The sequence below is a fragment of the Silurus aristotelis genome (assembly GCF_946808225.1).
Source record: "Silurus aristotelis genome assembly, chromosome: 4".
NCBI lineage: Eukaryota > Metazoa > Chordata > Actinopteri > Siluriformes > Siluridae > Silurus > Silurus aristotelis.
The window spans coordinates 28,209,941-28,226,761 of NC_139577.1; the positions used below are offsets into that span (position 1 = coordinate 28,209,941).

The 16,821-nt window shown below is 39.0% G+C and overlaps 1 protein-coding gene and 1 long non-coding RNA gene across 6 annotated transcripts in view; both read left to right on the forward strand.

Annotated features, from left to right (window-relative positions):
- Positions 1-1,170: 1,170 nt before the first annotated feature.
- Positions 1,171-16,821, forward strand: part of lef1 (lymphoid enhancer-binding factor 1) — a 39,266-nt gene continuing 23,615 nt past the window's right edge. For 4 of the 5 annotated variants that reach the window (XM_083538793.1, XM_083538792.1, XM_083538795.1 and 1 more), the window contains exons 1-3: positions 1,171-2,104; positions 3,577-3,643; positions 5,135-5,262. In XM_083538793.1, the coding sequence (XP_083394919.1) occupies positions 1,907-2,104; positions 3,577-3,643; positions 5,135-5,262 (393 nt within the window). In that variant the 5' untranslated portion in view covers positions 1,171-1,906. The remainder of the gene's footprint in view (positions 2,105-3,576; positions 3,644-5,134; positions 5,263-16,821) is intronic. The other variant, XM_083538794.1, reaches the window with a different exon arrangement.
- On the forward strand, positions 12,769-16,446 carry LOC310724650. The gene is made up of 2 exons (XR_014533130.1): positions 12,769-15,259; positions 15,457-16,446. It is a non-coding gene; the product is annotated as an uncharacterized lncRNA (long non-coding RNA).

Sequence of the window (16,821 nt, forward strand, 5' to 3'; positions counted from 1 at the left end):
ACATTAAAATGGACAAGCAAACTGATGTGTAATTAAGATCCATCATCCTTCACAAATTGACAGTATTTCTATTGCAGATTGTGAACAAATACTGATGCTATAAAAAAAAAAAGAAAATGTATGGTATCGTAACAGATTTGGTATCATTGTCAAATGTTCAATTATTGCTTGCAAAGCCTCACTCATAATTGTATAAAATTTGTGTAAAGTGGGGTAAAGAGTTTTACTTGAGAACATCTGTCAAATCTCTGACATCATACAATGCAATGCAGTTTTTAAGATGTAGACAGTGCAAACTATATATATATATATATATATATATATATATATATATATATATATATATATATATATATATATATATATATATATATATATAACGCCTGTGTGTATATTTAATTAATTTAACACTGTTAAATCACCTGCAAATCATTTGAGACCATCACTATGAAATAAAAAATAAAAAAATAAGAATTTTAATCTGATTTCTGTCTCTCTTTTTGTCAATGAAATGTGTGGCAGGTCTTTCTTTTAAAAAAAAATCCTCCAGCACAAAATCCAAAAAAAAATGTAAGTGTAAATGCATGTAAATACACTGAAATAGATATTTGAAAATATGTTCGTCATTATTTATTTATTAAATTAATTTAACATGAAGTTTTAAATTGCTATCAAGATCCCCCAACATTATATATTTTAAAATGTTGTATAAACATGGCTTATTTTATTTACATTTTTTAAGATTTTAATAGGATTTTTTCTATCTATTTTCTGAACATGGAATATCCACTGACTTTTTACTAAAGTAAAATGTATTAAAATTTGTATCTTGCAATTTTAAGGAATAATAAAACAAAAGAATGTGGATTTTTACAAATAATTTATGCAAATTTATGCAAGGGCTTATGCTTGATATATACTTTAAGATAAATTATATAAATTATAGATTTTTGTTTAAAAAAAAAAAAAAAAAAGTGCACATTGGTTGCCATTTGCCATTGAGAGATGTATAAACTCTCCTTCCTTCCTTCCACCCCTCCATCCCTCCTCCCATCTATCTCCTTCCTTCTTACTGGAGTGTCAATCAGAGCGGCGGCGTCTCTTTCATCTCTATCTTCACAGTCAATGCGGGAGCTGGAAGGAGGAAGGAGTAAGGTGGGAGGCGAAGGGGAGGAGAGCCGTTGCTACGACACAAACACGCACGCGCACACTCTCGCGCGCCTTTCCAGAGAGGTGGCGCAGATCGCGCGCTGCTCAGTTTCAGAACGGTGTGCTGTCTGCGCGCGTGCGGCGCGTCCACAACGCTGAGATTGCGGGGAAACATTGTTTTTGGGTTTTTTTTAGGGGATTTTGCAGAAAGTGTCGTTTTTTCTGGGGGACACAATTTCAATTAATAGTGAGCTTTAAAAGCTTGGAGGATGTTTTTTGAAAGTTTAACGTGTAGGGAAAAAAAGAAAGAATAAAAACTTTGTTTTTTGGACTGGAGTGTTGACGGACTGTAAGCGCGTTTTTCCGGTGTTTCCCGGTGTTTTCCGGTGTTTTCCGTTTGCTAGCCCTACCAAACAAACTTCCAAACTTTGTTTTTGTGTTTTTTTCTCTTTCAAGAGGATAGAGAGAAGGAAATACACGAACTACGGAGTCGCTTTTCCTCCCGAGTTTTTTTTTTGGGTTTAAAAGTATAAATATAGATATTTTTATTTGCTTAGACCTGAACACCGACTTTTTATTTCACTCCAGGATTTTGGGTTGTCAGTTAAAAAATCATAGCCTGTACAGTGTTTCGACTCTAGTCAGCTTTTTAGAAAGGGAGAAAAGAAAGAGAGCGGTTTCCAAACTCGTTAATTTTCTTGAAGGATTTTGAGCTCCTGTTCCACGAAGCTCCCGGTGGGTTGAGGACCAAGGAACCATGCCGCAGCTGGCGGGCGGCGGAGACCCGGAGCTCTGCGCCACCGACGAGATGATCCCGTTCAAGGACGAGGGCGACCCGCAGAAAGAGCAGAGCTTCGCCGAGATCACCAACTCCGAGGAGGAAGGAGACCTGGCCGAGCTCAAGTCCTCTCTGGTCAACGAGAGTGAAACGAGTCCAAACAGCAACAACCACGACGTGAGTCCTCACATTTCCGACTTCCAGAAATCTCCTTTACACCCGTGTAGAATCTTTAATTTTTCACCTTCCATCAGCTTGATTTCTTTCCATGGAGTAATACACCTGAGATTTCGCGTTTGTACATTGTATCATCTGCTGTATCTCATTTTTTTTGCAGCAAATCTCCCGAAATATTTGTTTTGCAACATTATCCTTTATCATAACACTCCTTTCTCTTCTCTCTCTCTCTCTCTTTTGCTGTTCTAAAAACACCATCTGTTTTTTTGTTTCTTTTCTTTCCCTTTTTAATACACCTGGTGTCAATTTGCTACTGAGTTTCAGTTCATTCAAAATGTGAACACATCCATCTTAGATTTATTGAGTTAAAATCCTATTTTGAACAACAAAACCAAGCATTTATTTTTGTATCTTCAATGAATTAGTTAAAAAAAACAAGAGAGCATCTTTATGCTAATAGGGGTTTGGATAAATATAATTAAAAATGCTAAAAAAAATATATAATAATAATAATAATAATAATAATAATAATAATAATATTTATCTAGTAGTATAAATTGATTCATATGGATGTGTTTAATGTTTTTAACAGTTTAATCATGCTATATATTTGACACATTTTTTTTTTTAAGTATTTCTGGATATATATATATATAAAACAGAGACTTGTTCTTGTTTGTTATTTTTTTCATTTAAGTATTATTTTTCCCCCTGCATTTCTTCCTTGTCCTAAACATTAACCATTTTAAAAATGCTTTTTTTTTCTTAAATAATGAAAATTTTCGTACTACCCACTTGCCTGCCTTTTTTTGGTAATAAAATTGTTTTGGATCTATGTCAAGGATGCATGGATGCAAATGATCTGGCTTTGTTGCATACTGTCTTAATCCTTCCACCCTTTCAAGAAAAAACAAAAAACTAATTTTGCGTGTAGTATTCATCATAATCGTTTCTATAATATCGAAGCAGAAACGTCTACATAATTTTTGTACGATTAATACAATTCCAGGTCTCTGTTGTTCTGTTTTCATTACGTTTATTACGACATGCACAACGTTCAGCGTTAGGAAGTGTCATAAGGAAGAATCGAACACTGGGCTAAATGTAATTAAAAATTCATTGCAGATCTTTGCCTCATAAGTTCCACTCCCCTCCTTCCATCACTGCTTTCATGCATACAGAGAATGTGTGTGTGTATTTGTAGAGGGTTTTTTTTCTGAAGGTTTATCTTCTCACAACAGATTTGGATTGTTTATTGCCAAAATATAATTACTGTATATTAAATATTCATTGTTATTATCTTTTTAAGGAAATCCAATGAAAAAAAACCACACTTGGTAAAACCAACCGATTACAAGCTTCTTTCTCTCTACCGTGTTCATGCTGTTTTTGTATTAATTTGTGCACGAATATGATACAAATATTTTACTCTCTCTATTTGTGATTTTTTTATTTTTTTTTTATTTTAACAGGCAGGTAGACAGTCCCAAATAACCCCAGACTCCTATCATGAAAAACACAGAGAGCATCCTGATGATGGTAAGTGGTACCTTTTTTGTTTAAAAAAAAAGCAAAACAAGACTCAAATCGAATGCAGTTTAAAAATGTGTGTAACAAGCATAAACGATTTCTTTTGTGAAATAGAACTTCTATTTAAACAATTTTTTAATTTCTACAATATCTACATTTGCTCATCTTCTCCAATTTTGTACTGTAAAAAAAAAAAAAAAACCTATAAATTTAGATCATACATTTACAAAGCACTGAAAAATGACTCTCTATTGATCTGTGCCAACCCCATATGAACTGGCTTTTGTTTCTTTTCTTATCATCAACTCTATTTTGCTTTTGACAAGCTGTTCAGCAAGACGAGCAGCAGCTTTAGTGCTGGCGGCGCTCGGCACGTGCCAATGTGGTGGTCTAGAGGACTCCCACTGACACTCTGGCCTCCACACACACACCCCACACACACTTCAGTGCTACCATCAGGGACGTGTTGCTGCGGAGTTCATTTGATCTCCACTGATTGCTCGTCAATCTTGCACCCGAGTGTCGGACTTCACAATGGTGGGCTTGTAGCCCTTTTTGTTCTCGGGTCGTTGTGAATAGTAGCAGACCCCCCCCCAAAGCGAGAACACGCACACCACCACCGCAAACCCCCTGAATCGGTCTCGCTCACACCCCCACCGTCCCTACACAGAAGGCTGTCTTTTTCTCTGTTCTTCCTTTAGAAGTAACCCCGTCCCCCTTCCCCTGTTTCAAACACTTTGTCTCTGTTTCACCCTGACACAAATACACGAGCACTTTGAGGACCTCCGTAAGCAGTCGGGGGTCGTCTGTGTTTTGATACTTTGCGCATGTGTCTGAGATACTGTGTGTTAATTGTTGCTAATTGGCACAGAGAGGCTTCTATTGTCCTTCCAAAAACAGGGCAGCGTTCTGGAGAAGATGAAGGAAATGGCGTTTAATGAAAGTTTTAAAAAAAAGACATTTTTATAGTCATTTACATTTTAGAACAATGTAAGTGCAATACATTTAGTAACCGACAGAATATCCTGTTTTTGATCGAGTGATAAATTTATTTCTGTGTTGCATTATTATTGCATACAGTGATATAATACTGGTGGTAGTTTTTAATTTATTTTATTTTCTAATGCAGCATTCACAAGACAAAGTTAAGAATTTCAATGTACACATGACCAATTTGTTTAATCTTGAATTGACTCATCTTGTAGTATATTACAAACAGAATAGTGAAAACTAAAAATCTATGTTTTTATTCATTTTTACTTTTGGATTGAGTTTAAATTGAACTGTCTACATAAAAAAATTATTGTCATGTACAACTCTGTCATATAAAAAAAAAAAACCGTGAAGTAGATTTTATAGACGGGGGATTTTGATGTGAATCAGAGATCCATTTAGTCGTGTTTAAAATGCGCCGAAACCACGTTGTGCACTAGATTTTTCCTTGCTTGCTGAAAGCCTTCCATTTGAATAAGCAAAATAACAATCCTGTTCTATTTCCAGGAAAGCTCCATGATCTGTACAGTAAAGGGCATGCCTACTCTGGTTACCCGAGTTACATCATGATGACCAACATGAACAACGAACACTACATGAACAACGGCTCGCTCTCGCCTCCCATGCCCAGAACGGTAGGTTTTGCCCTTTTCTTGTTCTTTTACTGTAGGACAAAACAGTAGTTGCTCCCAGTTTCCCTATATGTAATAAATCTTTTGCAGTATGGTGTAACAGATTTTTTTTTATTGTGATGGTTTCTTATGTTGTTTCTGAGGACCTGGCATCCATGTGGTGATTTTTTTTACAATAGAAATACTCATCATGCCACTCTGGGTTCTAGTGTGCTGCATAAAATTTCTTTAATGTTTTGCGGTGTTGTCTACACTATTAATGCATTTAAATATATGTGGAAAATAAGGCAGCTTGATGCTATCCAGAATCTATATATAGTCGGAGCTCGTTCTTTTGGTGCTACTTGCTCTCCGTCTGCTCAGCCTCATTCCAAAGCTTCAATGCCTGCAAAACAGATGCAGGACATGCACGCAGCTGTCCAACCTAATCCTGTTTGGAAGTCTTTTTGTGTGGAGAAGAGTCTGGCAGTGACCTCGTGCCGGGGACAGGCACCAGCCACAGGCTAACGTACCAGCACCAGCACATCTCTGGCATTGTTCACACGGCTCTAGTCTGCGTGTGCTGATGCCGAATGAAAGCACAGAGGCTGTCGGGTGTTGAGGGGTAAAGTCAGCTCGGGTGTTCAGCTGTGATTGAGCATTGTTTCGGTTGAGAGGGTACTGATGCATATGATGTAGGAAGTATGGCATGAGCATACTAGAACTACTAGTACTGATCAAATGATTGGAATTATATACTGACGTCATTGTCTCACCATTGAAACCAGTTCACTGCCATATGTGTGCAATTCCGCAGTAAAAAAAAATAATAATAATTAGCCAGCATGTCAGACACACTACTCTGCACCCTAGAAACTGAGCGTTTCCCCACGTTCTCCTTCGGCTCAAATACGTCGACACAGTATCTCAAGCCTGGAATCAGATTTCTCGAAGATCAAAGGCGCTAGTCACCCCCGCCTCCTCCTCCACGCTTCTTTCATTCCCTGAAGTTTGGATAGATTTCCATTGGCCATGACATTCCACTGCCTGACACACACCCAGTCAAGGGTTGGCGGCTTTTCCGCTGCTCAGCAGATTTGCTCCGCTGCTACCTGACTGTGGGAAGGTACGAGGCTGTGATTTTAGAGAGGAAGAAAGCAGTGGTGAGATTTAAATGCTCCCTCAGGCTGGCTTTGCTGACCCGTGCTACTATTAGCTTACCAGCGCCTGTGACCCGTAGAGCCTGCGCATGTTTCTTCGACACAGAGCTTCTCTAAAATCCTGAATTGTGAAAATGATATATGATCTCAGGTCATTAGTGAATTTGTGAAGTTATATCCTTAAACATTTGAGCCCATTGTCATTTTCATGTTCTTATAGATATGGACAGTTCATCAGGTATGGTCTCCAGAAAAGCATAAAGATGAGGAGAAGGAGAAAAAAGCGAGTATGAGAGAGAGAAGGGTGGTGAAAAGTTGGGTTTTGTTTGGCAGCATGCTGAGTTCCTGTTCCTTTCTTGGCATGTTTGGAAGCGATCAGCAGGAGGTCGCATGAGGTTTTTACTCTTCCGTTTTGGGTTATTTAAAGTGACTGCATGTGCAATGGTTCATGTTTCTTTATAAGCCACTGACTGAAAGGTGGCAGTGGAAGAATAAGGCAGGGCAAAGCAATCTGGTGCTTCATTTCAGCGCTTTCATGCCTTGAAGGGCTTCTGCAGAGAAGAACCTACAAGTCTAGTTGGTAATCCATCAATTAGCTAACACCTTACTATGGGAACGTGGCCAAACATTGTGTTGCAGCTTTAATAGCTGCAGTTTTATTTTAAGAAGTGTAATTTTAAAACCTGTGGGTGTTAATTTGAGGTAAAGAAATCAACAATTTTACCAGCAATGTAATACATTACAGCACAGGGAAAATTATTTTCCTCGCATATCCCAGCTATTTCAGAAGCTGGGGTCGGAGCACAGGGTCAGCCATGATACAGTGCCCCTGGAGCAAACAGGGTTAAAAGCCTTATAACAATATATTATACTATATTATATTTTATAACAATATAATGTGAACGCGGGCAAATTATTAAACCGTACAATTAAACCTTTTTTTTCCTGGATGTACATAATAGAGAATATAAAGGAAGCACTTGGTATGCCACGTCAAATGTAGCAAAGGATATATATATATAAAATATTAAAAAAATAATAATAAATTCCCCCCCAGTGTGATTATGCTCCAAAATAACATGCTATGGTTGGTTTTTCGAGGGTTTAGTCTTCTGCAACTCTTTTCATGCATGGTGGATCAATTCTTCAAGCTTTCCTGTAACTGCTAATTTGCTGTTTGAATGTAAGATTGTGTAGGATGTTGGTGGCAGTTCAGAGGTCAAGCTTTCCCCCCCCCTCCCACCCCCCACCCCCCCACCCACAAACATTAGAACTGGAAACTGGCAATAGATCACACATGTTCACACACTAAACTTTGATGTGGGACATGACAGATTTCTTCCTCAGGGTGGACATGCCTTGGAACGGGTATTCCCCCCTAACCCAGGCTTACCTAACGAGATTTAACACTGCCGTTAACCGTGCTTCTTTTCTCCATGAGCTCTGTGGTGTCAATGTCAGCAGACCACATTTCCCAGCACCCATGCTTCCTGAGTCTGGCTAATGCCATTCCATTTGGGTTGCCAACCCTCAAGAACTTGCCCTGAGACTCAAGGAGTTGACTGAGGCTTGGTAGAGTTATTATTACAAAAATATCAATGATTTAGGGTTACCGAGAGGTAAATGCATGAATGACAGGGTTGCTACTGTAAATAAATACATTACACTCTTGAAATTCTTAACAGTTATGGACAATCAATTTCAATGGTGTAGGCAACCCTGTTTATCACTTTTTGGTAGCTCATGTAATATATTACTCAAACAGCTGATCTGTCTTAATGTTTCAGCAGATGGCATGGTTGTCCAACAGATGATGTTTATTCTTATAAACATCAACCACTTTCTAATCCCTGTACCATAGAAGATGCTCTGCCATCAAAAAGTCTTTGTTAGTCACTGGGGCTTGAGAAATAAAACCCTTGTACAACCCTGAATTGAAATATTTTCCAATAATATAATATTTGATTAACTGAAATACTGAAAACTGAAATGGGAAATATCAATGATTTTAAGTTATTATTGAATGGCATGTCATGCAATCAAACCATTTATTGTTACCATAAATGTTTTAGAACCGACACAAGACTGTTCTGCTGTCTTTTGTGTTACAAAGTGTATTACAGTCAGCATTCATTCCCTCCTTAATCTTTTATGTACACTCTATAATATAAATAAGACAACAAAACGGCTTGTTGTCCTAAAAGGAAATGGAAAAGTTCAAAGTTCTATGCTGAAGACTTTCTCATGGAGAAATGCTGCATTGCCAGTGCACCAGAGGCTTCTTCGATGAATGATAAACAAACAATGTACAAACCGTGGTAGAGATTTTGTTTTTTTTATTTATTTATTTTAGGAATGGTTTATTTTTTTCAATTTGTTGCGCTTCCTCTATACTTCAGTTCCTGTGAATGAGATACAATAGAAATGAGAATTCAGAATAAGTACATTAATATAAACCTGTACGTTTAATCACCGCCTCTACTGTCAAAGCTACTTTTACAGAAAATTAGATCTTCGATTAAACAGCGGCGTGGTACAAATGATGTTTGCACATGACATGCACATAGACTGTATACACACACACAGACGCCGAGGTGCTCGTTTCAGTTCTGTCTTATTTTACAGTAGCAATAAAGCCTCCACACATGCAGCGAGTCAGTGAGGAGGGTCACAGAGACGGCCATGTCATCTGCAGAGCAGGTCTGAACACACAGACCTCACAGTGTGTGTGTGTGTATGTGTGTGGCAGCCCACAGGCCTTTGAAGTGCTGATGCACATTCAGGCTTCATAAACAAAGCCATCGATACTCCCATCTCCATCCAGCACTAAACACTGCTTTATTGAATCCATGTGGCTAAGGGCTTTTTTTTTTTTTTATTTTGGGGAAAGAATAAGAATGGGGGTGAGAAAATAAAGCAGGTTTGTCAGTTGTTTATTTTTTATGTTTTTTTGTTTTCTGTTAAAGCCATTTACCTGAGAGTCAGAAATGTGTAATTTGTACTTGGTTAGACTGGCAGTGTTAACAGGAAAACATTTTCCAGAACAAGCTGCAAAACTCAGCTGCATCCAAATGATCCTAATCAGCCATGCAGTGATGTGATACTAGCCTGCAATGCTGGACCGCTATCAGATCTGATGTATTTTCAGATCTAGTTGCCTAGCATACTGACTTGACACTGATTTTGCATTTAGTGTTCATTTATTTATTTTTATTTATTTTTTATTTTTTGTGTGTGGGGTGTTTGATAGTCACAGATCGCTGATTCTGTTGTTGTGGTAATCAGATAATCACAGTGTGTTTTGTAGATGTTATTGAACAGATTCGGGATCCATTTACTTGTTTTAACCAAGCTTAAATTTAGCATTCAATATATTTCTGTGGCGTCGCAAACTTTGAAAAGGGCTGATCACATTTAATCATTATAGGGTACATTTTCGGATTGTAATTCAGATCAGCAAATTTAAACCACTGTATTAGTACACATTTATGAATATTTATCAGGACAAGTACCCCAAAAAATTTGTCACTTTGTTAGCAAGTCTCAAATATCCTGATTCACATTGTGTTTTATTTAGCATAGCGGTTTGGTTCAAATTTGCTGAGTTTGCTAGCAAAAATAAAATATGATATAAACTTTAGAGTCAACATAAACTAGCAGTAACTAGCATGCCAGCTGAAAACCATTTAGTGCTCTCCTTCTCTTCTTGCCTCCGAGGTCTGCAGATTTCCCCCCCATCAGGACTCGAGTTTGAGTCTGAAAATCATAAAGTTGTTCTGTGTTTTGTTCCACATGCTGCCTGCATTCGCACGACTTCTTGTTGTGACTTGGCGGCTACGTGTGACCTCGGGTAAACGCCTGGTGAGGCGTCTGTTTAGCCCTGTGCTGTTTCCGCTCATTTGTCAGGCAGGCTTGAATATTTGTGCTGCACATTTTCTTTCTTTTCTTTTTTGTGTGTTTCGTTCTGAATGCTGTTTTCTCAGATGACCTAAAATTCTGTTCTGTTCATGTTGAAAAATTGTGTAGCGGTAAATTGGGACAGATTCAGCTTGTTTTTGGCGTTTCCGTATATCGTGTTCTGACACAAACGAGAATGCTTGACATGCATGTTGTTGGATACAGCAGTGATAAAGGGAGTTGCTTTAGCTGCGGACTTGTACGTTGACAGATGTAGGACTGATGTATGCATTTTAAACCCCGGCTCTTTTCTGAACTTCAGACGCTGGAATAAGAAGCACCATGTCCCCTCAGTGGCACCAATGATCAATGGTGACTGCAGCACAAAGTTGCAGTTCTTTCTTTTATAACTTCGGTCTTTTTCAGGGAGACTCATTATTTTTCTCGCTCGTCTCCATGGGTGTGTGAAAGTAAAGAGGCTTGCGTGCACCGAGGAGCCGACAGCACTGAAGTATTCATGCTCTGTGCTGGAAAAGTTCGATTCTGGCCTCAGCTGAATTGCAGTACAAAGGGACGGCTGCCACCAGGCTTTATTAGCCTGCCGCTTTAATGGATGTATGGATACAGCTGCCTTTTTCTCTTTCTCGTTCTCTCACTTTTTTTCCCCCTGACTTTACCAACATGTTCCTTTTTTTTTTTTTTTTTCCTACTTTTTTTCCTCTCTTGCAGTTTGCTATCAGTTCATTTTTGTGTGGTCTCCATCATGAAAAAAAGAGAGAGAGAAAAGTAAAAAAAAAAAAACAGCCTGTTCTTTGAATCTGCAAAGAGCCTGTCTTTAATTTTTGTGAAACTCATAAAAGTTTGTCGCTCCTTTCATATTGACCACAGAATTGAAAACAAATGCTCCCCTTTCCCCCCCTGTTCCCTTTGAACTGCCCAATTATGGAGTTGTGAAAATAAAATTCGCTTTGTCGATCTCTCTTCCTCTCTTTCTCTCTCTTCCTCTCTTTCTCTCTCTCTCTCTCTCTCTCTCTCTCTCTATTTCTTACTATAGTTCATGCTTCTCTTATTCTCTTTATTCTGCACAGGTTCTCCTCTTTTGCTTTTACCCCTTTTTTCTGCCTTTTTTTGGTCTATCAGCCCCCCCCCCCTTTTTTTTTTTTACTCCCTTACTGTCTCACTCTTGTTTTGAAGAAGTGGGGGGGGGGGGGGTTCACTGATGTCAAAGTCAAAACCAAGAGCATTAAGAAAACCGGCGGAATGCAATCCAGCTGCAATCCGACATGACTCTGGAAAATGGGGCTGAGGAGCAGAGAGGCTCACTGTATTCCCAGAGTGCCGCACTGCTCGCGGCCTTGCCTTTGATCTCTTCAAAGCCTCCTGCCTCCGACTAGATGGAGAGTCTTGGCTGCTGTTCATGAGCGAAAGAGAGAGAAGGCAGTGGAGGGGGGAATAAGAAAAGGGGGAGGAGGAGTTGTGTGTGTTGGAAAGAGGATGAAGATGAGGGAAGAGAAAATGAGGGAGAGCAAGCCGGTCCCCCCCTCCGTTTCAGGATGAAATCCATCGGAGCAATTACGTATGGCTTTTGATTGGTGTCTTAGATACCTGAGCTGTGTGTGTGTGTGTGTGTGTGTGTGTGTGTGTGTGTGTGTGTGTGTGTGTGTGTGTGTGTGTGTGTGTGTGTGTGTGTGTGTGTGTTGAATACAGATAGTGACACTCACAACACACTTACAGGTCTGAGAGCCAGTCTGCCCCGTGGTCGTCCAGCAGAGCAGAAAACGGGAGCACCATGGCCTGCTTACAAATGCAGATGTCTCCATATTTATCTCTGCTGATGTTTTGATGGTGCAATCACTCTGGGGCTCCTGAGGCTCATTCAAGCCCCCTGTTGTCCATGTATTGCCCTGCTATGGAACTCCACTGACCCTAAACTGACCCTAATGAGCAAATCCAAAGCACGTCTGAATGTTTTGAGGTTGCGATGAAGAGACATGAATGAAACGCACACTCACGCACCTGATCAAGGGTAAACACAAACAAAAGGGAAATCCTGTTAGGTTTAACACAGAACAATACCAAGCCGGATCCCCAGTAAATCAAGTATGAACACAAGCAAATCGATTACAGGCTAAAAACATCCAAGCTGGTTTATTTATCCTTTGATATTCCTGTTGAAGGTGATTTTATTTATTAAGCATCGACATGACCATATGATTTCGGACAGGCAATAGGACGATATGCACAAATGCATTTTTTAAAGCACATGATGTGCATCAGGATCATGACTGCCAATAGTGAGCCGTTACAGGATTTATATCTGTACATATTAATCATATAGGAGTCTGATTTCTTTCTACTTTTGTATGAATATAGTTTTTAAATGATGTAGAAATGCACACAATATTTAACACTGTGGGAAAAATCTGTTAAAAGATCGGTCAACAAAACCAAAACAAAAAGACATCACAAATTGTTTTTTTTTTTTTTTGGTCATATAACAAATCCCACAAAATAACAACTTAAGCCAAGGTCTCCAGGGCCAAAACACATGACCCATAAACATAGATCATCATCTAAGTGTCTCTTTTCCAGCCACCTTACACTGTCGCTCACACACTTTCGGTAATAACCAGTCACTGCTTCTTCATGTATGCAAGTTGTTGTTAAGGTTCATCAAGCAAATGGATCTCGATGCTTTTTGATGTTATCTTTCATCTCTGAGTCTGTGTTCTAGCTTTATTGAGCGTCCCTTTTTCGCTAATTGATTTAGACTTGCATAAATCCAGTCTGGCCAATAGGCTCTCGAGTGTTTGGTCACAGGGTCACTGAGCGCTCAAGTGCTCTTTTGAGGTGCACATGTTTGTGGTTTTACCAAACGAGACTGAGATGTTTCAATGTAACGGGGAGAAATAGAATGAATTTCAATATCGTCCCATTCGATCATAAGAGTTTTCATCGATAAAATGGTTGCCATATGTTTGTAGTAAACAAGAAATATTTTTAAACCCTGATTGTAAGCATCCGATTTGTGGGTAAAAAATTTTAATTGTATAAATATTAATATTAGGCGTTGGAGAAGCTTAGACTTTTGCAGGTCTGTCATTAAATGAAACTCTACAGATTAGCTCTTAATCAAACCTTTGTATTGTACCTCACAACATTCTCTGTTGTCCTGATTTAATGATTCTGTCATATTACTCACCTACTTTGTATCATCCTGGCATTTGGATAATGGAGGAATGCTCATGGGGAAAACAAATCTTTATCCTCTTGTGCACTTTGGCTGTCCTCCGTGTACCATTTGTCTCTGTTTTTTGGCTGTTATTTTTCTTTTTCACTTGTTTTTCACTTTACTGTTGTCTCACTTCTTGAGCTACCTCAGGTATTTTTGTTCTTCTGCTTCTTGTTCGTGTACGGTTGTTTTGCGCATCTCTTCTCTTAGCTGATATCAGAGTATGGGAGTTCTTTGTTTGGATGCAGGATGATGAAACGTGTAAAAGTTTTCAGCAACAGTCTGTGCGCGTGCACACGTGCGTTCGTGCTCAGCGCCTTGATCCCTCATTATAGGAGCTGTTAGTAAAACTTCTGCTTTTCAGGAAAGGTACATGCAGCAAGAAATTTTATGTCGATTATATTTTATAGCAGTGCAGTCGGTTAATGGTGGAAACAGAAATTTTATTGTGGAGATTTGTATATGATTATGTGGGAGGGTTCATCCTGCAGATATTTGAAAAAATATTTATTATCCTGATGCTAGAAGACTCTTAATGATAACACTTTAAATACTAGGCGATGAATTCATCTTCTTAATAATAATAATACATATTGGTTACATTTTTTGCTTTTAGGTCTCTACAATGGGTGCAAACTTTTTATCTCAATGGGAAATTGTATGACTTGTGTAGCTTATGGTCCACAAGGATTTTATCACCAACAGCCCTCGTTTTATTTTTTTAGTTTATTTTTTTATCTCCTTTTAAAATCGCATATTGGCAAAGGAAAACAAAGCCTTGCGCACATACTCCAATCGTTGTGATTGGCCTTGTTCCACTCAGGGCCGTGTTTCGTTTGCTTTGGCCCCTGATAAGTTTCTGAGGCACTTCTTCAAAAGTATCGACTGGGGGAGGTGCTTGTCGACTCTCGAGGTTTTGAAGTAGAAGGGTGGAGAAAATACATTGTGTTGTGTGTGTGTGTGTGTGTGTGTGTGTGTGTGTGTGTGTGTGTGTGTGTGTGTGTGTGTGTGTGTGTGTGTGTGTGTGTGTTTTCACTGGCTAATCCTAGCCTGAAAAGCAGTTGTGCTGGGGCTAACTAGCTAATCCTCTACAATTCGGCCTGTTAGTAGTGCAACATTGTCCTACCTACTAAAGCTGCCCCCAGAGAAGGGTGCACAGGGAGTGATAGTTTTTGGGACAATGTCCTTTTTGCCTTTTTTTATTTATTTATTTTTTGACCTTGTTCTTCACAACAATGAAAGAATAGCCATTTGATGAAGAATAAGTCATCATTAACCAAGTCTGTGATTTTGTTTTTGCACCAAGTACACATTACACACCTGGCTTTGATGTTGCAGGTCTTTGCGGGGGCCGATCATGGGAGGAGACTGAAAGGGGGCGGTCTTTATTCAGGTGGCTCAGGGCCACAAGTTCAAATGGATGGCTGGATGGCTTTTCAAAGCCTTTCCTTTTTTTTTTTTAATAAACAGAGGCCTTGTTGGAAAGCTTCATAATGTCTTTTGAAGGTCTGGGTAGCATTGCGGGCATGTGAATGCAGGATCTCTTTTGGTTTCGGTGCTTTGCTTTGGTTTATTATCCTGTCTCACACACTGGCCCCTTTCACGCATGCCCTTTTATGTTGGGATTTAATGGCAATTAATCAGGTAGGGGTTAAGTGTGAACACAATTCTGAAAGCCGTCAAGATGGACAATTTAGTGCTTAGAAAATGGGCAGGAAGTGTGTGAGTGTGAGTGTGTGAGTGTGTGAGTGTGTGAGTGTGTGAGTGAGTGTGTGAGTGAGTGAGTGAGTGAGTGAGTGAGTGAGTGAGTGAGTGTGTGTGTGTGTGTGTGTGTGTGTGTGTGTGTGTGTGTGTGTGTGTGAGAGAGTGTGTGTGTGTGTGAGAGAGTGTGTGTGTGTGTGTGTGTGTGTGTGTGTGTGTGTGTGTGAGTGAGTGATGCACTGGTGGAGAGGCGGACATTATATCTTATGACATGTTGAAATCTTTTTGAGGCAAGTGAAATAAAACAGCAGGATGGAATGCATGTAGGTGAACACGAAAATAATTAAAACATCTGGCTAATTGTCGTCTTGTAAGTCTGAGAGAATTTATAGAATTGAAAAGATAACTCTGAGAGCATCAAGTAAATTGAGAAGACGCAGGTGCTAAACAGCTGGAAGTGTTAATACTAAAAGTTTAATTCGATGATAGATTTTGGTAAATTACCTTATTTGAAAAGATAACCAAAATCTTTGTGTGTGGATATCTTGAAATGAATATATTACTTTATTAATTTTGTGACCAGGAAGTACTTAACCTGTGACAACTGTTTTTATTTTAAGGACAAGAAATCAAATGGGAAATGGTAATTGTGGAAACCACAGAGATTGATCATATTACAGTGTGCATGTCTGACATGGATACTGTCAGTTGTTCATAAGAGGTGCTTCTGTAATTATAAACACTGGCTTGTTCTCATCACAGGACAGCACACTGTACTGTTTGGCTTAATCATAACGTTGTGGAAGCGTAAAATAATCTATAATCTATATCATTTGTGAAGTGGATGAGTTGTTTTGAGTGTGGGATCTTTTAAGGTTTTCCTATTTGAGTAAGTTTGCAGGAGTTTTGCCCTGCCACGGTCATTCCAGGTTTGTTCATTAAGGATCTAAAGCGATATTTGGATTACTGTAAAGCTGCATTGGTACAACTGTAATTGTTACATACATTAAATGTTCTAGAAATAAAATGTATTCTCAGGAGGTGGTTAACTGAAGCCCATGTGTTACGTATTGTTCCGTTACAATTCTTAATTTAGTCATTTGTGACTATTTTCAGCATCAAAATTATATACAGCATAACCCCAGTGATTATGGTTACCAAAATTAATCATATTAGCTCTTTAAATTTGTATAAAATGTAGTTTAAATTTTGTTAAAATAAGTAATAAAATAGCTTGAATGTTATAGGTTTAGGTATAGCAATACTGTTCACGGATTTGCGACTAAACGTGATCAGCCAGCCAGCGGTGCAATGTTTTGTAAAAACTAGGTCACTATCCTACAGCAGAGATCTTTGCATCTCCCCAGTCTTTACTGTGCACATTGAAGCACATACCACTGTGTCACCACCACACATCAAACATGAACCTGAAACCAGTCCTACTGCTCAGAGAGAGACACCGAACGAGAAGCTCGAGCCTGAGATAAAGAGAAAGGCCCACTTTCTACGCCACTGGTATGGTGTAGAAATCCGTCTGCAGGCTCCATTCCCTCTTCACTGCCGGCTTCCTGAAATCCAGACTGACAAGCATTC